The 25,108-nt window shown below is 33.3% G+C and overlaps 1 protein-coding gene across 1 annotated transcript in view; it reads right to left on the bottom strand.

The window, feature by feature from the left end:
- Positions 1 to 25,108, bottom strand: part of CSMD3 (CUB and Sushi multiple domains 3) — a 703,442-nt gene that overhangs the window by 347,794 nt on the left and 330,540 nt on the right. The window contains exons 12-13 of the mRNA XM_042785878.1: positions 24,057 to 24,160; positions 18,874 to 18,986 (exon numbers count right to left, since the gene is read on the bottom strand). Of these exons, the coding sequence (XP_042641812.1) occupies positions 18,874 to 18,986; positions 24,057 to 24,160 (217 nt within the window). The remainder of the gene's footprint in view (positions 1 to 18,873; positions 18,987 to 24,056; positions 24,161 to 25,108) is intronic.

Here is a 25,108-nt window from a genome sequence, read left to right as displayed (position 1 = left end):
TACCTAAGAGTGTTCTATTTTAGCAGACATACCTATCAAAAAAAAAAAAAATTCAGAGAAATGAACAAGGGGTCATCAACAGCAAGAAAATGCTGTCCTAGCATAGAAGGTAATGACTAGGCACCACTTAGAGAGCAGAAAGAACAAAACTCTCAAAAATTACAAACACACCACAAATTTACTGATTTTAATTATGATTCACTTGTCCAGCCATGTGTCCTAAATACAGCCATTGTTATATTATTGCAGAAAACACTGGAAAGAACAAAAAAACCTGTAGAAATCATGGAAAAAAAAAAATTCCAGGTGCCAGTCAGCTGTGTAACAAGGCCATGTAAAAGCCAATTAATTTTATAACCCTCAGTAACTTGTTGAAGAGATCAAAACTGGCAAACTTCCCCTCTCTACTGTACATCCCTATGTGATTATTTCTAACCTACAACAGCATTTTGCGTAAGTAAACAGAAAAAAACACGCTTCTAGAAAAAAACCCACAAGAATAAAACCAAAACTCCACTGTTTTAAATACTTCTAAAAACAAGGAGTTGGGTAGTGGGCAGAAGAAAAGTAAGCAGTTTGAAAAAGACATTAGCAATCTTTTTTGTACTACTGGATAATATGAGCGTATTACCAATAGGTGTGGAACCTAAAATTGTTGAAAGTGAATAAAATTCGATCCACCATCTATTTTTCTCAAAACAAGACAATTAGTGATTTAATTGACTTGGCACACTCTATGTTACAGTACATGTGTCACACTAGATGAAGTGATTTGGTTTCTACAAAGTTGTAGAAAAGGTGACTTGAAGCTTTCAGATTATTCTTATTTTTGGTGGATGCATTTTAGAGACATTTTTTATTTTGACAAAAACTATGCCCAGGGCTTAAATTCTCCCATATGCAGCTTTTAGTCTTTTTAAATGCAGTGCTAAAATAGGAAACAATGCACCATACTGCTATGCCAAATGTTATTTTTTATTTATTACACTGTGTCAATGCTTTCATTTTATGAAGCCTGCAGCTGGACTGTCAGATTTCAGATATCCTTTAAGTTGATATAAAAAGTTAATGTTAACAGAATACATAATAACTTCCTATTGACCAAGTATAAGGCATTTTCCCATTTTATAGATACACTAACACAATGTACATTTTCAGGATCATTTTCTACTTATTTTCTCTATTTGTATACATTTACATGGTTATGCATATGGGGATTTGGAATGTGGGTGAAAAATAAGAAATTTGAAAAAAAAATAGTATCAGCACAGTAAGTTTTGATAAACAAGTTGCAACACAGTATCTTTAGATAGCCATGGTGCTCTGTGGTTTTATCATAATATATGAAGGTATTTCATAATTTAAATATTATCTGCATACTTCATGTAAAGGGAACCATAACATTTATTCTATATATTTTTACATACTTTTTATAGTTAAGCTTATTATAAGATTTATTATTGCAGTGATGTGTATAACCTACAGCTATTACTTTTATATTTGTTTTAAGTAACTGCAAGATAGATGTCCAAAAATAATGCATGGCTGTAGGTAATAAATAATAAATTAGCGATAGCCACTGAGATTTACCAACATGAAAGGGACTGCATTCAGCAGTGTGAACTATGCACTCCATTTTTGCAACTGACAATGGAGGACACCTTTTTTTTTCTTTAATTCAGCCAAAATTTTAAACTGATTTTCCTAAGCTGCCTTTTAAATTTTTTTGTCAGTAATACTAACAAAGTTAGTATAAAAAGAAGTTTAACTTTTTATATAATATGCTGTTTTTCAGAGTTAACAATTTTCCCCCTTTAAAATTCCTCATTGTTAGTGCTTCCATTTTCTCTGTCACTTACTGTAAACCTATTCTATAAGACCAGCAATATCTTTAATTATAGTGATGTTTCCCACTTGTCTGGCCTTTCTCTTATCCTATGTTCATGACATGTGAAATGTTGATTATTTTTTGTATCCCCTCAGACTGAAGAAAGAATAAAATTAACATTTGCTTTCCACGTAACTAAGTCAGACACTTAGACATTACACAATATAATAGACAATACAGATAATAGATTATATATAAAATACATTAGACTAAATAAGTGTGTATATATACATGTCTATATAGACACGTATATAAGTGTGTGTGTGTATATATATATATATATATATATATCTATATATATCTCATCACCTAAGCAATAACCCGGAGATAACTCTGAGTTCTGGGTCCCATGTCTATGACAATATTTAGTCTTGTTTTAGGCAACTTATGTAGCCCAGTAAATATGATTTCCATCCCACTAATATTAAATGGCCACAGACATTGCACTGACCTCCCATTGCAGGACTCAGTGTTTGGCTGGGTTTGCCTTGGCCAGAGCTGCTGTTAACTGGTTTGAGCTGAAACAGCAACTGTTTGGTAAAGACGTGACTATTACCCTGTCTGAGCTTAGGTTCTGTGACTGCCTTATGTAGGGAAGCTCTAACTAACCCAGGTAGACACTTTGTAACATTCAACAGTCTGTGGCGTCCATGGGAATGGGAGGCTAATCTGCAAATTCAAAACAGTACCAGAATCAACAATAACACCCCCACCTGGCTATTTAAAGTATTCAAGCATAATTGCCTAAGATCCAAAAGAGAAGGAAACCCCACTATGAACATCATACTCGTCCAAGCACTGACCTCGGGTTGCTGGTAACCTGTAGTACATTGATCCCCCCTCCACTCTGCATGAGGAAGGCAGATGTTAATATTAAGACACAAAGAGACATTGGAAAGGTGAGCATAATACCAGGGAAAAGGAGCAGGTATAAGGAAGGTTATGTACCACCTTATCTGTATTGTTAATAAGGTTTCTCTGTGTTCATTAAATAATCTGGATGTTAGATTTAAAATGTGAATTGGACACAGAAAAAATTCTTAGTTCTTATATTGTGTTCCCTTTTGTTCATAACTAGACTAAATGTAACAATATGTTACACAGAAGTGTGAGTTACTATTACATGACTTCCTTTGGCTATGTTAGGATGGCACAGCACTCATCCTAGTTTCTTCAGATTACCTCTCTGAAATGCATCCCCAAGAAGGAATAATTTCAAACCCCACTTTTTAGATTTGAAGAAGATTTTTAGGGATCAGGTGTTCAAAATTTCACCAAGTATAAATTTTCAAAGTTCCTACTTTAAATTTGGAATAGCTCAGTTCATACCCCTATTTCTAAGAATTCAGTTAATTTTTAAATAACATCACCAACAGATCTTCTACGAATTTCCATTTATTATTAAATGCCTACTAGGGTTTACCTTCTAGGTAAACTTATTCTGTTTGGCTTGTGAACTCATTTGTTTGATGTCATATAATTAATTCCATCAGGTTAATGTCTGTATTTGCTCAGTAATTTACAGTAATACCCAGAGAAAGTTGTTGTAATCTCTCTTTAATTATATTTTAATAAAGTTCCTGGTTATGGTGCCTATTTAATAAAGTTAATTTTCTTCTCTCATTGGTCTCTGTAACAAACCAAAGAGTTCAAGTGAAAATTCTTAAGTGACTAACAACAGCAATAATCAAGATTAGTTAGTTTGCAGGCACATGCTCACATCTCTGTATTTTCCCAAGTCATTTAAAATGCAGACTGAAATGATATTCTACCTTGTGATTTCATGAGAAGATATTTTTCTATTTTTGTTAATCAGTAAAAAGCAAAACAAAAAATACTATTAAATGTCTCTTAATTTCCATTTAAAAAGAAAAAAAAAATAGTTCACAAAAATGAAAACAATTACCTTAATTGTAACACTGTAGTTTCTTGAAAGAATTTAAAATTTTCAAGACACAATAATCTCAAATACTTCTCTTTTAAGTCTCAGTTATGAATAAGTCAAAACACTTTATCTTATTCAGCTTAGCTGAGAAGTCTGCTGTGGCCTTCTTTCATTAACTGTCTCCATCTCCTGTCAATCAGCATTAATAGGGCATTCACTATAGAATCAGCAACTTCCTGCAGTTGTACTTTCACATGGGTAGACTTCCAGGAACTGGCTCCCAAGTGCTCAGTCTATCTACAAGCTAGGCAAAACATCATGTTGTTTAATCTGCCAAATAAGTGAACTGAAACATTTAATTGAAAATGTATATACATGTAATTCTTCTAGAATTTTCAGCTGAAAAGTATGTCTGTGTATGCTTTTTGGTTTGTTGTTTTGGTTTGGTTTGGTTTGTTTTTTTTGTTTTATTTTTTTTTTTTTTTTAATATTGAAAGGAGTTCCAACTTGAGGGAGTCAAGTTTCTTATTCCATGGTAAAGGAAAAATATAGTACTCTGGTTCTTACAACCATAAATGAACAAGTATTTTCCTGATAATTCTCAATTGATCAAAACTAACACACAGAAAATTATCTCCAAGGGATGCTGGATTGAATTAAAATATTTTTATTGTCAGTCATATGACCAGAAGATTAGAATTAAAAGACATTTAAAATAGTTTACAGAGGAACAACATAAACAAAAGAATAAATGTGCAAATTTCCAGTTCAAAATACTATTTTTTTTCCTGATTTATAAAAAAAGAATGTACTAAAAAGAGATAACATTTGTTTCCCAGATTATTTTCAGAATGATATAATTTATATATGTTGACAATTCTATAGAAACTTTAGATGTTTTGTGAAACAGAGACAAAATAAAAGAAGGATTTTTAAATGAAAAGCATAGGGAAGGAGTTATTTACTTGCCCATTATTTTTTTTTTTCCCATTTTTTTGGAAGGTGCCTCTGAAGATCATCTAGTCCAATCCCCCTGCTCAAACAGGGTTACCTACAGCAAATTGCCCAGCATGTATGGTCAAGTTTCGAATAATCTCCAAAAATGGGTACTCTGCAACCTCTCTGGGAAACCTGCTCCAGTGTTTGAACATCCTCTCAGTAAGAAAGCACTTTCTTGTATCCAGATGGAATTTCCTATGTTTTAATGTCTGGTAATTGTTTCTTCTGGGTACTACTGAGAAGAGCCTGGCTCCCTCTTCCTCCTTCATTCCCATCAGGTACTTATACACGTGGATAGGATCCCCCTATTCCTTCTCTTCCCCTAGCTGAACAACTCCAGTGATCTCATCTTCTCCTATGAAAGCTACTCCAGCCCTTTAATCATTGTGACACTGTGACTTGCTCCAGTAAGTCCATACATTTCTCCTATTGGGTAGTCTAGAGCTGGACACAGTACTCCAGATGTGAGTAGCAGCAAGTTACACAATTCCTTCCTATGGCAGATGTAAAAGTTCAAAAACCATATAATATTCCACAAGATTTGGATGGACAGATAAATCTTTAACTGCTTCTATATTCATAAGTAACTGGAGATATATTATTTATATAGGTGTAGTTCATTAATTATTTTCATCAGAGGATAATGTTTTTTTGTTTATTTTTATTATTAGAAAAAGTGATAATTCATTAATTTGTTCTCAAATTCTCATCAGTGGCCTGTCTATTTAAAGCATGTGTCATAATTAACATGGAAATACCTTTTAAAATGATTCTGTCAGGTAATGTCCAATTCTAACTTTAGCATTGTCTCAATCTATTAATGTCAGTTTCTAAATCCACAAGTATAGAAGCTGTATAGATTTGAGAAAAAAAAAAAAATAAATAATCATTCTGAATATTCATTGTCTTTTTAGAGTGAATAGGACCAAAGACTGCAACAAAAGCACTAAATTCCAGAGCATGTTTTCTGGAAAATCATCAAGTTTTCCTAGTTTTATCAACTTGTAACTTCCTAGAATTTCTTTGCCACCTACTTTCTCAAGTATTCAATCATATTTCATAAGAGTTCTTGAAGCTAAAAGGAATTTTAGATCATCTACTTTAATGTGTCACGTCACCTTACCAGAATTTCACTCTTTAAAACAGATTTTTTCATGTAAATGGGAGGGCTTTTCTACAATATCTGGAGAATCTGATAATTACAAATAAGAGAAGGCATGACAAGATATTAAAACACAAAAAAATAAATAAAACAAATTTGGCAGATATTTTGAGCTGTTGCTTAAAGAAAATAAAGGAAAGACTGAGTGATTGGACATCTTTAGCACTACCTTGGAGCACTGGCCAGTCCATGCACTATTTTGAATTGATAAAATTAATTTTTAGGGGTTTTCAAATGTTGCAAGTGATTAAATAAACAAAAAAAATGAAAGTTAAAGCCACCCTCTCCCCATCCATACACAACAGAAAAAAGAAATAATATACCTTGGGGGAAACATCCCTTTCCATCAGCATCAACTGACCACATGAAATGTGCACACAATAACTGTCTTGACTGCTCAAGACCTGTAAATTAATCAATTTTGAATCCTTTCTTAATTCCCAAAATATATTAAAAAAAAAAAAGGCAAAATAGCTTAGATTTAGAATTCCAGGAGAGAAGATGGTGTTTTTTTTTTCTAGTGTGACAACACAGAGACAAAGGCACCCTCTCTCATGATATTAGAGACTATATTTTTCTCTGTTTTAAGGAATTCAGAGTCACATTACATATCTCACAAATATTTTAGTAACAAATTTGTGGCATCATGGGGATCTTCAATTTGTCATTCTGGCACTTTTCATATATCATTAAATATTTTATGCATAGAAATGCATTACAAAGGAACAAACGAGAGGGGAAAGAAAAAAAGACACGACAACTTACTGGCAGTCTTTCTAGGAGAAATTACAATGGCTAATTCAAAAGTATAAGCCATAAATTAAACATAACAAGTTTATGGATTTTAACTGAAGGATACAAGTTTTTATTTGTAGTCCATATACATCCCTAATAAATGTACTAGTGTGGGATTGTTTTTGGAGGACAATGGCCACGTCAGACAAGAGCAAGACTTTGGCTGCATCGCATAAGGGATGCGAAAAGAGGAAGAACTGAGAGTGCTGTGCAGCTGATGAATGATGAGGACATCTTGACCTTCGTCGGCCAGAAGCCTTGGAAGTAGCAAGAGGGAATGTAGAAAAACAAGATAAGGATGCTGAGATCTGCCTGAAGAAAACATACCAGGCTACGGTTGATAGGAAACAAACCCTGTTTCTTAAACAGTGGAAAGTTTTCTACCTTGAGGTAAAAGTGTATAAAACGTGTTTGTGCTTGTAAGATTTAATTAACCAATAGCCTTTAGGATAGCAGTAACTAACTTGTAGCCAATGAATTGCCTGGTGTATTATGGACAGGAGGTAATAACCAATCAAATGTTAGTCTTAGGCGTGTGAATAGTGTGTGAAGAATGCATGTAACCAATCAAGCCTTTAGTTTATGTGTGATCAGTTACTAGGAAGATTTATAAATGCACTTGTATTGGCAATAAATGGATTTTGATTTCTGACTCTTATAGAGTTGCCGGAGTCCGTGATTCTCCTCATACTAGAACCCATGTACTCAGTGCTTTACTTCATAGGTAAAATTTCTAGAAGAATATGACAGCGTGGGAAACAAAAATTCTTATTCTACATATAATGATAAAACAGAATGTTGAATATATATTTCAGATATCCAGCATAAATTATCAGCATATATAATCACAAAGATATGTTTTAAGATAAAAATTAACATTTTCTATACTAAAGATTTTCTATAAAAGCAAAAAAAAAAAAAAAAAAGTCACACCAAACAGAAATTCACATAATGTTCTCTGTGCCATAGAAACTAACTGTTAATAAACTGTTGCTTCAGCACCAGCAAAATATGACAAGGATTCAGTCATACTGTAAAGTTGGCAATAACACCAACTGAAATGGAAGTACAGACTCAACAGTCCATAAAAAAATTAATGAGCTTAATGCAAGGGAATTTGATGTTTAATGCACTAGTGAGCATCATCATATATATTAAAGTGGTGTACTAGTTTTGGCTGGGATAGGGTTAAGTTTCTTCACAGAAGCTATTTGGTGCTATGTTTTGGATTTGTGATGAAAATAATGTTGACAACACACTAATGTTTTACCTGTTGCTGAGCAGTGCTTACACACTGTCAAGGCCTTTTCCACTTCTTCTGCCCCAGCAAAGGATAGGCCGGGGGTGCACAAGAAATTGTGAGGGGACACAGCTGGAACAGCTGACCCCAACTGCCCAAAGGGATATTCCATACCATATGATGTCATACATAGCAAGAAAAGCTGGGGGAAGGAGGGAGATGGGGACTTTCAGAGCTATGGAGTTTGTCTTCCCAAGTAACCATTATGTGTGAGGGAGCCCTGCTTTCCTGGAAATAGCTAAACAACTGCCTGCTGATGCGAATTAGGGAAGGAATTCCTTATTTTATGTTGCTTGCATGTCTCAGCCCACATGTTTTCCAACTTTTCCTCTTTTGATTCTTTCCCCTCGCCTGCTGTGGGGGGTGTGAGCACACGGTTGTGTGGGGCTTAGCTGCCTTCTGTGGTTAACCCACAACAGCTGGGAAAATCTAAAACTTATAGCTCATAGGCATTTTCTCTGGAAATATGTTACAGAAAATGCCAGTCAACAGCAAACTGAAACAAAAAGTCATCAATAAGTGTAAGATACAGTCCACCCAAATTCAATATAATTAATTAATAAAGGTTTCTCAGAACATGAAAATACATGATGGAAAGGCAGTGCTGATGTATTTGTTTTCTAGCATAATGGCACTTACAGAAATCAATTACTGACTTGGGGAAAGAAGGGAAAAAAAAAAAAAAAAAGAAAAAAAACTCGTTCTCATGGCATAATGCTTGGCATTATGAAAAACTCAGAAGTCCAAGTAAGAGAAGTGCAAAAAGTCAGATGCTTATGCTGATTCTTCTGAGTGTTTTAGCTGGCAACATTTTGAAAAACCTCCATACATATACACTCTTTAAGTTCTGATTACATTTTAAATATTATGCCTACCTGCTTGTAGCTATCCTACATACTGAAGCATATAAAACCAAACAAGGATCTTCATTCTTCATCCAACCAAGTAAAATAAACTTTTAGCCCTCTGTTCATTAAAATGACAACAGCTAAAAAATTTAGTAACAGCTATGCCATGATGTTACTTCAGCAGACAAATGGATGTAAATCTTGCTTCTGTCACTTGTTCACAGGCTGATGTAGCAAAAATGCATCTTAACTGATGAATGCTTTGAAAGACATTGCCAGAGGCTGCCCCACAACAGCCCTTTACCACTTCAAGAAAATTGGTGCAATTCAGCCACGAGGGGGAACCCCATCAATTTAAATTCAAGTGTAATAAAAGGAAACTAATCAGGTATACCAAATTCTCACTGTTGTAAAATACATGGAAAAATGTCAGTCTTGAACTAAGAGATCATGGCTAGTTGGCGAACAACACAAAAAATATGTACTGTAAATACTGAGGTAAATTAAATATGAGGTAAATTAAATATTAATAAAGTTATTAAATATGGACACAGAACTCTATATTCATGACATATTTTAAAGCTCTTCAACTCAAGGTATTCTAATTGCTATTCTATCATGTTGGGATTTCAAATTCTTTGTCCGAGAGGATCTTTCCAAAAGCATAAACTGCTTTAATATTTATCTATGGGTTCTTCATAGAATCACAGAATGGTTTGTACTGGAAAGAACCTTAAAGATCATCTAGTTCCAGCACTTTTGCCATGAGCAGGGACACCTTTCACTAGACCAGGTTGCTCAAAGCCCCATCCAACCTGGCCTTGAACACTTCCAGGCAGGGGGCATCCACAGCTTCTCTGGGCAACCTGTTTCAGAATCTCACCACCCTCACTGTAAAGAATTTCTTCTTCATATCTAATCTACATATACCCTCTCTCACTTTAAAACCTTTACCCCTCATCCTATCACTACACTCCCTGATAAAGAGTCCCTCTTCATCTTTCCTGTAGGCCCCCCATGAAGTACTGGAAGACTGCTATAAGGTCTCCCTGGAGCCTTCTCTTCTCTAGGCTGAACAACCCCAACTGTCTCAGCCTGTCCCCACAAGAGAGGTGTTCCAGCCCTCTGATCATTTTTGTGGACCTCCTCTGGATCCACTTGAGCAGATCCATGTCTTTCTTGCTTCTAGTTAAAGAGATAAAGTTCAGAAATGCTCATAAGAAAATTTTCACTTAACTTCCATGAGAAGTTTTGGGTATATTTTTACCTCAAAACCAGAGGTAAATAGTTACCCTCTTGTAACACATATGTTTAGTACCTAAGAAAACAGAACCAAATGCAGTTAAATTCATATTGAAATGCTGAGGAGAATGAGTCAGACTAACAGCCATTTAGCCCAGTGTTCTAGTTCAAGCAGTAGCTAATGCTTAAGGGCATAGCAAAAGATGACCTTTCTGCATGTAATGTATTCATATTGTTCATCAGACTAATGTCAGAGCAGAGAAAATCCTTCTGCTCTTTTTTATAGATAATACTATCACAAAAGTTTTGGTTACTGAATGCTTGTAATTAAATATTGTAAAGCAGAAAGGATGACATATATTTTTTTTGAACAAAATTAAAAATTCATGGGAGTCACCTTCAAATAACAATTTGTCTGACCAGCTCTCCATTGACATAAGGGGAGCTGTAGAACAAGGGTCATAAATTGTGTGTTGTGGAAATAATTACCTTCTGTTTAACCAAACAAAACCATTAAATAGAAATATGAATGTTAAATTAAGTGTTGTTGAAGACAAATAACCTCATTTTATAAATCAGCTTAGATAACATAATATTAAACAATACTAACATGCAGAGAAATCAGAATTAAAATCAATAATCAAAAAGAAACAGCAAGTACCAGTACATAAATATTTTTGAGAAATAGATATAAAAATAACAATTTAATTTTCTAAGAACGTGTTTGTAGACTAAAACCTATTTTCACCAATTTGGTCAAGTTAACAGAAACATGAAAGTTTCTCAATACCAAAAATGTACTCCTTCCAAAAATTAAAGACAACCAAAAAACCCACACCCAAATGCATTACAATAAAACAGCTTTTCGAGACACAGCTTATTATCAGGTCTTATATGACCTGAGACCAGTATATCTGTATGGAAGGACTGCAGAATTACAAGCAATATTGGTAATAATTTATTGAAAAGCTAAATTCCAGTAGGTGCATAAAATTTTATAATTTTTGAACGTCTTACGATACGAAATTTTTAAGACCTTCATTAGAATGTAACCTGCATAGTCTTTTAAGTATTCAAAAATACCACTTAAGAAGTTATGAAAGATCAAATCTGATGCAACATTAATCAATAGTTCTCGATATAAACTATATTAAATATATAGTTTTGAACATTTACAAATTACAAATTTTGTACTAATATTTATTTTTTCTTATATTATAATTATATGTGTGTGTTTAATTACACAAGCAGATAGTCAAATTGCTGCATGCAGTCTTTTCTAAGAGTAGACAATGGGTGGGTAGAACACCATTAGTCTTTGTTAAAACTGAAACGCAAAACATATCTTGAGACAGAGAAGAATTTTTTTATTTTAGCAGTACAAAATAAACTTTTCTAATAATAAAGGTAAACTATCAAAGACTGAGATGTCAAAAGACCTAATGGAACAAATTATTAATTAATAAAAACCAAACCAAACCAAACCACAGAAAAACCCAACAAAACAGCAAACAACAATTAAACCCAAAGAACAACGAAAAAATGAAACCCCACAAATCCTATCAAGATGGTCTATGTCAAAGTTTTAAAATAAGTTAGTTTCCAGCAACAACACAGTCATTTGTAAACTGTCCGCCAATAAACAGAAAAACCTACCAACAGCTAATAATTAAAGAAAGAAATAGGTACTCCATCAGAAAAAAGAACAGAAATTTCTTATTTGCCTAGCTGTTTCTGTGGTTGCTCTAAAGCAATAGCTGAAAACCTCAGTAATTTTTTGGACCTATTGTCACAGGAAAAGAGCTTGGATTTGGGCTTCCTTAGACATACAAATCGAAGTGTGGGTAGAAATGCTTAAGGACTCTCTGACTTTTTCCTTAGGGTGATCATAGTACTGTAGGACAGAGGGGCAAATACAATGTCTATTTTCAGAAAGAGTTCCAAGGGGCATCTGAAAACTACAGAGTTATAAACCTGAGATTTAACAAGACTGTAAAAGTTATAGTCAAGTATTGATTCAAGTGACACATGAATAAAAATGACATCCCCAAAGCAGCATGGTTTTTCTCAAGGAAACTCCTGCATTACAAGACTACCAATGTTTTCCAGAGAGATTAGCCAGCACAGAGATGAGAGAAATCCAGGTTATGAAGACTATTTGCACTTCAAAAGGGCATTAGAGGAAATGCAAATGGAAGGTTCTTACAGAGACTAAGTTCTCTGTCATAAAAAGACAGGCTTCTGATCGATGCTTGTTTGAAATATAGTTAATTGATGGTAAAAGTAAATGATCAGTTCTTCCAGAGGAGAAAATTCACTAATGGACTTCTTTAGTATCTAACCCATTTGACAATATATTTGTAGATATGATGGAAAAAAAAGCAAGTAGTGATGACAAGCTTGCTGATGATACTAGAGAACACAAAGCAGCAATGAGGACAACCACCTGTGAAGAAGTAAAGAAAAGTCCTGCAAAACTGAGTAAGCGGTAAAATAGTAGATTAAATAAACTGTATTTTGTATGAAAAGAATGAAAAGGCATCAGATGAAAATAGTAAAACTGAAGTGAATAAAAGGAAATACTTCTTCATTGGAACACGCCATAAAATTTTCAGAATACTGGAAGTGTATATGGGTTTAAGGAGAAAAATAGAGAAAGTCATGGATGAAAAAGATCTGTCATGAGTTACTTACTAGAAATAGACTGGATTTAAGAAGTGTCTGTGCCACAAACTGCTGGAGTGTAGGAAAGCATTCTGAAGAAGTATCACTATATTGTTGCTTGCTCTCTTTTCCTTATGTGATATTCAGTTAAATGGATCTTTATTATGACTCTGTACGGCTGTTCTCATATTCTTATAATCTATGGTTTACAAACGGAAACTCTTATACTTTATGTTAAATACCTTTTTTGAGAACTATATAAAAAGACTAATAAAATGTTTGGATAATTATGACAGGGTTGGGTCAGAAAAAGCTTGCAGTGAATTGTGGCCAACAAAGCAGGAAGAACAAAGTGAGTAAAATACAGCACCAATTTTCATCTTGGCAGTAAATTAACAAGGAAGGTGCCCCAGATTTCTGCAGTGGATGCGCTTTTGCTTAATATGTTCAAGAGAGATCTGAAATAGGAATGAGCTTGAATTACAAAACTTGCCACTAACACACTTTCAGAAGAAATAGAATCAGGTACAGAAAAAGTTGTGCTGTTGGTTACTGGGGTTGCACAAGAAGATGTGTTCATTATTATTATTATTTTTTTAATATATAAATACAAATCAGTATTTGTATTTGAGAATTTGAACTAATCGTGAGACTTACAAGGTTTAAAATAATTTGCACTGATTTAACACAGGGATTTTTGCCATTACTGTGAAACATCGTTCGTCATTCTGGAAAAATTAAGTTAGAATGCACAAGGAATAGAATTAAGGGTATTAGAATCCAAATAAATAAATCATTCGTATGTTTCCATTTAGTTACTGAACCAGAAAACACAAGCAAACAAAAAAACCCCACATGATGAGAAACACAGAGGAGAGTGAGTACAAAGGCAATAGAAGTCATCAGATCAGTGAAAAATAGGACGAAATGCGGATCACAAACTTCAGAAGGCTACTCCAGGCTGCAGTAGCACCCCAAGCACTCAGGAACACAAGGCACACTGTATGAAGCAAGATGAAAGCTATGCTTTAAGCAAGAAGAATTCTTGAAATACTGGGTGTCCCAGTGCAAATCCCATATCCTAAGATCAGATGAACTGATGCAGAAAATTGAATAGGTAAATCTACTTTGCTTCAAATTCACTTTTTGCTTATTCCTATCTAGTTTGCATCTTAGACAAGCCTCTTTGAAAACTTATCATGACAGTCCAGTCAAAGTAACCTTCTTCAAATCTATTTTATTATGCAAATAAAATTAAACTTGTCTGATGTATTATTCTAGTTAACAAAATCACATAGATTTTGTCCTTATAGGAGGAAGACCTATCAGGAGAACCTACCAATTTAAGAGGTTTTGTCAGTGTGTAGCCAGTTATTTGGAGAAAAGTAAAATAAACACACCAAAAGAAAAAAATTCCTTCAGATCTGACCACTGCTCAGAAACTGAAAGAGGGTGAATTTAGATTAGATATTGGGAAGAAATTCTTTACTGTGAGGGTGGTGAGACACTGGCACAGGTTGCCCAGAGAGGTTGTGGCTGCCCCCGCCCTGGAAGGGTTCAGTGCCAGGCTGGACGGGGCTTTGAGCAACCTGGTCTAGTAGAATGTGTCCCTGCCCATTGCATAGGGATGGAACCAGATGATCTTTAAGGTCCCTTCCAACCCAGACCATTCTGTGATTCCATGATATCGGGACCCAACAAAGCTAGACCACCACAAGGATAGTTTTCTCTGTTTCAGAGGATTCAAATCTGACCAAAAGAGAAGTTCAATTTGCCCATACTATGCTAATACAGGATGGCTTTGCACTATGTGTTTACAATACTGATTTCATTCCTTAAAATAATTTTTCCTATGAATTTATACCCTGACTATTTACTTTATCCCTTAATCCCACAAATTCTGTCATAAAAAGTTTATTTTGAAAAAATGTATAAAGCACATTTTATTTACATTATTCTTTCACATTATGTCCAAACTTATGAAAGGAAACTATTGTTTATGAAAGCTATTGCAGTTAGAGTTCTTTTTTCAAAGAGTTTTAGTATTCCTTTGCTAGATTCTCAATCAGTTTTTGTGAAATGAAATAAAGTCACAATATTTCAAGATCTTATGATCTTACTAAAATGGGTTTCTAGCCTTTGAAGGTTATGCCATAGCTTTATTAGTTTGTCTTGTATTTTATGCAGCTGTTTTTTTCCTCAATTATAGATGAACACTACTCAGTTCCAGTGTTTAAATATGTTGGAGATTGTTTCTCCACTATTGGTTAGATAGACACTTCTTTCCTCTTCACCATGATTTTGGGAGTAGAAGTGCTACTGTGACAATATGGCACCATTTCCTGAAATACTGAATGATATCAAATATTCATGCAACTTGTCATCAGTAGCAACTATTAATTTATAGTTTCCTTTCATGGCACTGATATGGGAAGCATAAAAATAATTCGTTATTTATTTATTTGGTAATTATACAAGCACCACAGTCTTATCTCATATCTAAAGGATGAACTATGGTTTTCAAATAATCACCAAAATTTTGATTTGGAAACAATGTACTTAAAATTGCTAAATATTCCATGTTTTCACATTAAAAAAAAAAAATCTACACATATGTTTGAAGCTTGAAAAGAGTTTACACAATAGTGAGATAACAGATAAAGTATATCTGTAGTGAGGTAGTGTTTGTATTTCTGTTCTGCCCATTCCTGATATTTATTATTCTACCTTCTTAAATACTTTCATTTTATGGTATACTGGAAAAGAAATTTCAAAACAACAACAAAAATTTATTTACTTTAAAATATTCTCTCTAATGTTTAAATCTCTATATTTAAATAATTATAATGGGATATAGCTATTAAAACCATAAAATAACTCCATATGCAACATCTTAATCTAGAAGAAGACAAAAATTTTTATTATTTCGAAGACTTCCTTGCTTGTCTCAAATGGCAGATACATAAAAGAAAATAAGCTGTTGGCTTCTGTGATAAAATGAATATAAATTAATTCCTCAGCCAAAATCCTACTAATGCAGAGGTATTTAAAAAATAATTTGTCTATTTCTATCATTACAAATGATACAGCATATTCAATCCCATCCCAGTCAAAAAGGATGTGACCTTTTATTTCTCACCTTGAATAAGTATACCATTTTAGAGGATAATGGGCAAAGGGCACTGAGTAATGACATCCCACAACCTTCTGTTCCTCCTGTCATATTCCATGTAGGACTCAGAACAATCTATATTCTTGAAAATGCCTGCCAGACTCAGACCTAAATGTCAACTAGATTGAAAAATGTCTTTACAAATTTTGATAGGATGAGGCACACACATCTCCCACTACCTCTGTGGTTACTTGAGTCTTGGGATGCACAGAAGAAGATATTTATGCATCAAAACATTTTAGTAGGAAATAACTTTAGCTATTAACAAGTACTCTTATCAAGTACATTATCAAGTAATTAAGTCTGACATAAGGAAGTCTGTAAAGTGAAACAAAAGAAGATACAGTATCCATACAATCTATAAGAATATCATTTTGTCTTAGGGGTTTTATTTTAGACAAGCTTTATCAGATCCTGATAAATCCTCACTGGAAGCTGGAGCACATAAGGAATGATATTCTCAATGCTATTCAAGTGCATCTTATGAATTGCCCCAAAGGTATGCAATTTGTGCCTTTCAGCATTGTTCCATGATGAAAACTAAAGCAAAGGGAGTGGGAATGATCAGAAAAGGATTAATTTCAAAAATCACACTGCTGGATCTAACATAAAATGCTAATGTAGTTGCATCTTTTATGTAAGCAGAAACTTAAAAGATCTAAATGTATAATATATATAAATAGATACAGTATCAGTTGTAGTTAGATGTCTAAGTGGATACTGGAAATTGTGAGGTGGAAGAGGATGAGTTATAGGAATAGAATTTGATGTAGTCCATTAAAGAGAAATACAAACAAATTGGACATAAATTCTTAATAATTCACTTAGTTACTTAAACTACTGTGTCCTCTCACTGACTCCCAGAAATCATAATTAAGTAATTCTGAATATTTTTGAGATAAAAGCTTTTTTAAATTTTTTGATTCTAGTAAAGAAGTCAGTGATATGTCATAGCCCTGAATGCACTGTTCTAAATGAATTACTGCTTACCTCATTGGACTTTCTCTCAACTTCCAATTTATAAGTTCCAAAACTTTAGTTGCAAAACTGATGCTTATACAAAATACTATCTGTTAATATGTCTTTTTTTTTCAGAGCTTACCATCATTAACAGAACAGATTTAAACACAAAGAAAAAGGAACAAAAAAAATAGCAACCCCCCACAACCTGTGTCCCTCTCTCCCCCTTCCCATTTTATTTAAGGGAACATTGCCTGGTTTCTGGAATCTATAATGAATACATCCTCTCAGGGATCAAAGAAAAGGCAACTGATATAAAAAATTTATCATGTAGTCTAGATTGGAGGGAAAAAAATAAAATAAAATAAAAAAAATACCTCCCCCCAGCCACACAGTGTCTATCCACTGAATGCTTGATGCATTCAAATGCTATTTAGTGATCTAGTATGAAGTACCAATGTAGGGCAAGAGAGAAATACAGGCTTCATATCTAGGTGTTCAATCACAAAGTTGATTATACGGAGATGAGATTGTGAATGTTCTCCCTTTCTGTCCTCTTCTACCTATTCATATTCAATTAACTGTATTCTTGCAGAACTATGGCTTCTAAGAATAAATATAGCTCATGAATAAAACAAGACATAGTGGTACATTGCAAGAGACTAGAAAATAATCCTCTGCCTTCTGCAAACTAAAATTGTTGCAAGTAAAATCAATTTTACTAGAAAAGAATCCTGTAAATAAAGGAAGCATCTACCTGAGATATGCAAATTATTTCAAACTGAGATCTTAAAAGCTTCCTTTTCCACTCAGCTGTGGTTCAAAATTTGCTATATTAACAAATTCTTGAACTTGTTTATACAGATCATTTCTCTTGCCTCTTTCACCAGCTGGAATGTGGAAAACCCAGGTCTTACTAACTACCATACAACAAAGTAGTAAGATCTTTCTATCTTAGTCCACTAGATCTCAACATCAAGTGTATGCAAGCACACTTATGCCATACCACTATAGAGTTTAATATACATGAACAAACAAAGAAAAACTATGGATAGATAAAAAACCCAGCAAGTCACATTGTGCAGGTTTACTCTCAATATGCTTATTCACTCCATCTGCTCATCCTCAACTATATCAGTTCCATTTCTAATACACACAATTGTTTATTAACTTGTGTCTTTCCTCTCTTCCCTTTTGATGAATAAGCATACTTTCTATTATCTGGTTTTGGTGGTAGGCAGGAACCATGCAGCTTAAACATTTGTTGGAAGAAATACATGCAGCTATGTTAAATCTAATATAAAAGTAATAAGTAGAACTAATTCTGTAATAATACAGAAGTACATATGTGTATATATCTATGTTATTCTTAAGTTTTTGGTTGATTCTGTTGTTCACGCTATACAAAAACTGTATGTTCTCCCAGAAGTATCAAATAGCAGCAACTGGTTTATGTTATGCATTATAGATCCCTCACATGAAGACCATGAAGAACAAAATTATTAGGTAAGTTTTTCTTTGTCTTGGCCCAAAACTCATCAGTAATTCAAATTCTTCATTTGAGGTGGTTTGTTTTCTGTTGTGGTAGGCATGAATAATTTTCAAAAAATGTAGGATTTATTAATCTCCTTTATGCATTTAGTTTTAAATAATCACAGAATTATTTCATTCTAATATTTTTCAACATGAAGTAAGAGAAAATAAATGTAAAACTATATGCCAAAAAACAACTGCTGTAAGAACACAACAAATAAAGAGTACAGTTTCATGTGACATAAGACCTTTAAAGAGAATAAATTTATTTTTTGTATTTTTTCAACTCAGCTTGCATTTTCTTGTTTTTAAAACTGACAGAACTGGAAATAGAACGCATCCCCTAACATGAAATAAAAACATTTCATAATATTGGCTTAATTTTTGGTACAGCATTAAATTTGGTTCCAATAAAGCATTGTTACCTTTGTAGTTAACCTTGAAACCGATTGAGCCCACACTTTCATCCGTTTGTAGGTGCAACCACATCTGATTGCTCATGCTCACAATTAAGTCTGGTACAAAGCTTCCAGTTAACCTATAGATAGAAAAAAAATCTGTAAAGCCATTAACTATTAAGTAACTAGATTCTTTTTTTATTTTTTTAAAAAGTACTTAAATAGATATTAAGTATATTTTTTTATGTTTTTCATTCATTGTTTGCAGCTCAAACCACAGTTATCTACTGTCTGGTTAGTCAATACAGCTCTCAAGGTTCCAATGACTGAAGATTTGATAGCAGTCTATAAACATAAGCAACTACTGCTTCTGTTGTACTGAAATATTTCATCTCACTTTCAGCTGCTGGTCCAGAAAAACATGTATCTCCCCTAACCCTTAGCATTATCTGGCAGTCTTCCATGCATGACTCAGGCATGACATGCAGACATATCAAATCACACTAGAAGCCCATAATGAGGTACGACATTTATTCTTCAAAAAAAAGGACTTCTCTACTATACCACTACCCACTTTGGAATACATGCAATGCATATTTAAGAGGAAGTGTAATTCTCAAATATCAATACTATTATGAAGATCCATGTGTTCCTTGCACTCTCTCACCTCCCTCATCACCTCTACCACAACAACGGAAGAAGATGCCTGATACACTCAGCTGACATTCATTCCTTCATTTACAAAAATACCAGATGACATAACTTTAAAACCTCATAATATTACAGGATGTTGATTAATTAGAATTAAATTTGATATTTATTTTTTCTTTACTTTTTCACTGTTCATATTGTTTGCAAAAATGTACAAGTCAATGCAATCTTAAATGTTCATTCTGTTTGCTGAATGAAATAGTGTGATAGCAAAAATGAAATGTGAAAGATACATTTTTATGTTATATTACATTTTTTTTTCAAAAAACTTTGTCTCAAATTTGGTAAGAGTTTATCAGATAAAACAGAATGGTGGAAAATACCAAAACATTCTCCATTCTTGTAAAATGGATCACAAGAACAAGACTGTATGACTGAAAACTTTGGTTTTTGCTGTTCTAACCATTCTTTAACAGTAGCTGGAATTTCAAATGGACTATTTTAAATATATTTTGCAGTTAATTTTAGTTCTCCCCTCTGGTCTTTTTTAGCTTATTTCTGTATGAAATACTCTGTTGTGGGAGAAATTCATGTCTATTTCCCACATCTGTGTTCACAGATGGAGCTACTACAAAGACTCTTGCCAGAATTGAACAAGTACATGCCTGGCCAAAATAATGTACTAACTGCTCATTCCCTCACTAAAGGAAAGTGTATTCAGTGAGATCAGTCTTTGCCAAATTAATAGATTAACAGGATGTTCCTCAGAAACAACACTGATGTAATGGTTAACAGAATTTTGCAATTGTCACTGGTGACTGACAGTACCTTTTGGGAATATTAATGACATTGGGAATATTAAGCTCTTTGTTGTGTCAGAAAGAATAATTCCTATGAAAAACAGCTATAAAATTTTTTATCATTTCTAATTTCTGAAGTCAATTATAAATACTTTTTTTTTTTTTTTTTAAATTCATACAGTTTTCAAAAACTACTATTCAATTAAATAGTACATCGGGAAAAAATACCATTTGAAAATGTATTTTTGAAAATAAGAATCAGTCAGCAGAACACAGAAATCACTTGTTGCTCTTTTTTAAGTGTTTAAGGATCCCTGTACAATATTTGGGAAGACTCTGGGGCCACAGAACAATAAGATCCAGAACAAGTAGCATTATGTGAAGGAAGCTATTTAAGATAATAATTAAATTATTCAGTTATGAATTATCCTTTCTTTCCTCCTGGGGTTTATGTGATTTCCTCTACCCTGGATTCATTACCTAGATTTCACTCCTTGAAGTACGTTCTTACACCTTCCCTTTCAATAGCTGAGCAGTGAGCACTGTCAACAGTAGAAATGGAAAGATGCGATTATGATGCCTCCCTTTTTATTAAACAGCTTAACAGTTCTGACACTCAGCATGGTGTTTTCCTCTAGGACTACAGAAATACCCCTCCCACATACTAGTGACATACATCCCCCCTGAAAGAGTACACTCAAGACTAGATTAGAGGATATTCAGGAGATTGAAACACCCTCCATCTGCTGAAGATGATCTGTAACATGGAAGACTGGATACATGTACACCCAACACAGCAATCATACTAAAAGATTAAGAATGAGTTCCATGCCTTGTGCACTAGATTTTCCAGATGCAAGTTACAGAAACCAGTGCTCACGTGTGTTACAGTAAGAGTCGCTTGCAGCAACTGTCAGATCAAGCTGCTGAAAGCAGACTTTCAAACATCCTGGAAAAGTGCTGACTGATGTATGAAGGAGGATTCACCATTCCTTTTCCTTATTACCCTTTATTCCCTTGGTAATAAAACTTAACACTGCTTCACCTTGCAAAGATTTCAGATGCCTTCATATTAGTCATTTTGTCAAACACACAAAAAATGTATTCCACTCAGATTCACTTAGGTGCTAGGCTCACTAGGCTGGAGCAGTCTCTCATGTTGCTGGGAGCATGTATATAGACACATAATTTAAAGTACCCAGAAAAACTTAATGGCAAGTACTGAAATGGCTTTGGAGTTTAGCTACTTCTGTGATTAGCACCAGCAGAGTAGGAATTATCAGGACTGCAATTCTCAATTTAGGAAACACAACTCTATCTGAATGTACTTAAATTCATTTTTTAGTTCTGAACCTTCCTATCTAGCAGTGTCTAGTAAAACTAGTGGATTAAACCCTTGGATAGGTTTCCTGATTAACTTTGATAAATGGAAGATAAATGTTTTCACATCATTTACATGTAATTGGTTTAAAACTTAAAATCCAAAAATTAAATCATACAATAGCTGATTTATTTGCCATGCATCATATCTCAGACAGGGTCTGCATGACTCACAGGAGAAAAGATTTACAAGTTTTTTACAGTACTCAATGATGTTCCATCTTCCATGTAATATTTTCATAGATTTTAATCCTAATAACCTCAACACCAGTAATTCTGATCACAGAAAAATCAGCAGTCATTCCACTAATAAACAAAAATAATATATATGTGGTTGATTATACAATGTTATTTAATATTAAAACCCTACAAATTTATTGGGAGGTTTTTTTTCAGGATCTCCACGGTAAAAGTTCTTCAAAATTATTTATCTAGTTATTTACAGAGCAGTTTCTCTTATTTGTTAACACTTGAAAACTATAATTTACTCTTGTCTTAAAGAAAATTATTCAGAATTCTTTTATACTAATGACAAGTTTAATCCTGTAATTTCACCATTTTTCCTCAACATAGGTCTCATCATCAGACATACTATTATAAAATACTAACATCTTGAATGAAATAAAATCTGGACAAAGTGCTTTCCTACATTACTCAAAATTTTAAATCTCAATTTACTGTTCCTCAATGTGTTACTGTAATTCAAGTACCAATGAAAAACAATACTTTAGTTAAATGTTAATAAGACCCAGTGAATTAGTACTTAATAAATGTTCTTTCCACATGAGAGGGTATTCAACATATCTTAGGAATATAAGAATATCTGAAACTGAATTACAGCATTATGAGGAATTTATTTTAAAGGCTTGGTACTGCTTATAAAATATAAATTACAGTAATTCCCCACTTCTCAAAACTATTATTAGTAACAATTGGCACATTTACAATCTACTGAAGAAACTTTGCATTATCCTAAAGTAATTGCACCTGAAATACCTGGCCAAAACCTGGTATCCTCATTGATAAGAAGGGATACAATGATTACAAAACCCATTACAAATAGGAAGTCAGAGAGTCTATCCTCTGAAGGATAAATCTAAGGGGGAATTCATGATGAAAATCTGCAAATCCCGAAACAGCTGTATTTTCTGATCAAAGTTTTACAATTAATGTTATTAATGAGATGAAATTAGGAAAGAAAACAAAATCTAAACATGGATTTTAGAATACTCAAGCCAAACAAATTCCTGATAAAATTCTTATAGTGAATAATAAAAAGTTACATTATATTCAAATTATATTAATACATTTCCATTAAATATACTGTGGGGAATATCATTCCATGGAATTCTGATTTTGCTATTTTTTTGGTTTTTTGATTAAACACATTTTGTACTAATCATTTATCACATCTGCTTCTGTTTTGACCTGCATGTTAAATTTGTAACTCATTTGAACTAATGATAACATAAGGTACATACTGAGAGGCCAGTTTCATAGAATCATGGAATACCAGGTTGGAAGGGACCTCAGGGATCATCTGGTCCAACCTTTCTTGGCAAAAGCGCGATCTAGACAAGATGTCCCAGCACTCTGTCCAGCTGAATCTTAAAAGTGTCCAATGTTGGGGAATCCACCACTTCCATGGGGAGATTATTTCAATGCCTGACAGTTGTCATTGTGAAAAATTTTCCTCTTTTGTCCAAATGGAATGTCCCCAGGAGTAACTTGTACCCATTGATGAGGATTCTATGATTCGCTCTATATATTCAGGATTGGACATTCTAGAACAGTACTAATGGATGATGCAAATCTTATTTAATAGTCAGTGCTGTCTGATTTGTAATCATATGTGTTTTAAGTAATATCCTACTCAAATTTTCTCTGTAGTAATTTTTTTCCCTATGCTAACTCATTTTTTGAGTCATTGTCAATAGTCAATAGTCAATAAGCACTTAAAGGTCAAGACCTTTAGTACATCTTTTATCATACTAAGCTTTCTAGGAGATTGTAAAAATGTATGAATAAGTCATAAATTTATCTATTTTCAGTTATGTTCTTATACACTTTTAATTTGAGAACAGATTTATAAAGGGAGCACAGTAGCCTTTAAATATTTACATGTCTACACATGAATGTACAGGCTATGTATTTTTAAATTCCTGATTTTAGTTTATCTTCATCTAGAACATCTCTTTCTGACTTCAGAATAGTAAACATATAAAAATGTATTTAAACTATCACCTTCAGTAATTATAGAAGCTCTGTAATATTATTTCTTGTTGAGATTTAGCTGATTCTAATTACTATTTTTTCTCATCAGAAAACATATTCATGATATTCTGTAATGCATATAAATTGTAAACGAAAAAGACTTACACTTGAAGCACAGTTTTAGGATCACCCACTTCTCCTCCATCACCAATTGTCAGCGTGTCATAGCCAATCTCCAAATCAAATTCTTCAAAATTTATCTGAATAACCTAGGAAATAAAATGAGTAAATACATTTTAGAAATAAAATAATCATACAAACAAGTCTGGAAATAAACTTTTCAGCAGTGTAAATAAAAAAGATTTTCCAATTAATAATTACATGTAACTTTAGCATACTTTACAATAAATTATTGTAATTAACCCAACAGTTTAGGTTCATGAAATATGAATTATAATAAGTTTAAGGTATCATCACTCTGCTGACCTCCTCAAAGCACCATCATTTCACTTATTTATGTAGTTGTTACATATTTAATACAGTTCTGGATAATTGCATTACATTTTGATTAAGATATACTCAAAGGGCAACATAACTAATTGCACTTCATGCAATACAACTGTCTTCAAATAACAACTGAATAATTGTACTTCACTAAGTAAATGCAGTGAAGGTGAAGAACACAATTTACTGTTCACATCTATAGTCTGGCTCAAGTAGGATAAACCTGGATCAAAGGTAGAAGTCATTTTCTTATTTATGAACCTGAGTAAAATGCAGCTATCATCAGAAGCATAGGCATTTTTTATATCCTGTAATTTGTAGTATGCATATTTAATGCTAAAGGATAAAAATTTCAACTCTATTTTAAGAAAACAATCGATTTTTCATGTAGAGAAAAATTCAGCCTTATTAGAATATGAAATAAAGCATATTGTTTCCACCCATGTATTAATCATGTTAACTCTGACTTTAAGAAAATAATAGAAGTTCCTTAAATCTTCATATAAATAAAAATGACAAAATACGTATGCATAGGAATTTTTAATGTTTCTGTCTGTAATAAATGGTCTTTAATTATTGTTATAATTGAGGACTGCGAGCGTTTGTGTTAAAAGCTGTGTATGACATTCTCATGGGTTAATATCAGGTGCTTGAAAGCACATAGTGCTTTGCAACACTGGGTAATTGATTGAAGAAGGACATGTTTCTATGAA

This window comes from Tyto alba, unplaced genomic scaffold (genome assembly GCF_018691265.1).
Source record: "Tyto alba isolate M040663 unplaced genomic scaffold, T.alba_DEE_v4.0 Super-Scaffold_9, whole genome shotgun sequence".
NCBI classification, from domain to species: domain Eukaryota; kingdom Metazoa; phylum Chordata; class Aves; order Strigiformes; family Tytonidae; genus Tyto; species Tyto alba.
The sequence above is the reverse complement of the archived record's forward strand: the minus strand, read 5'-3'. Positions and strand labels throughout refer to the sequence as shown.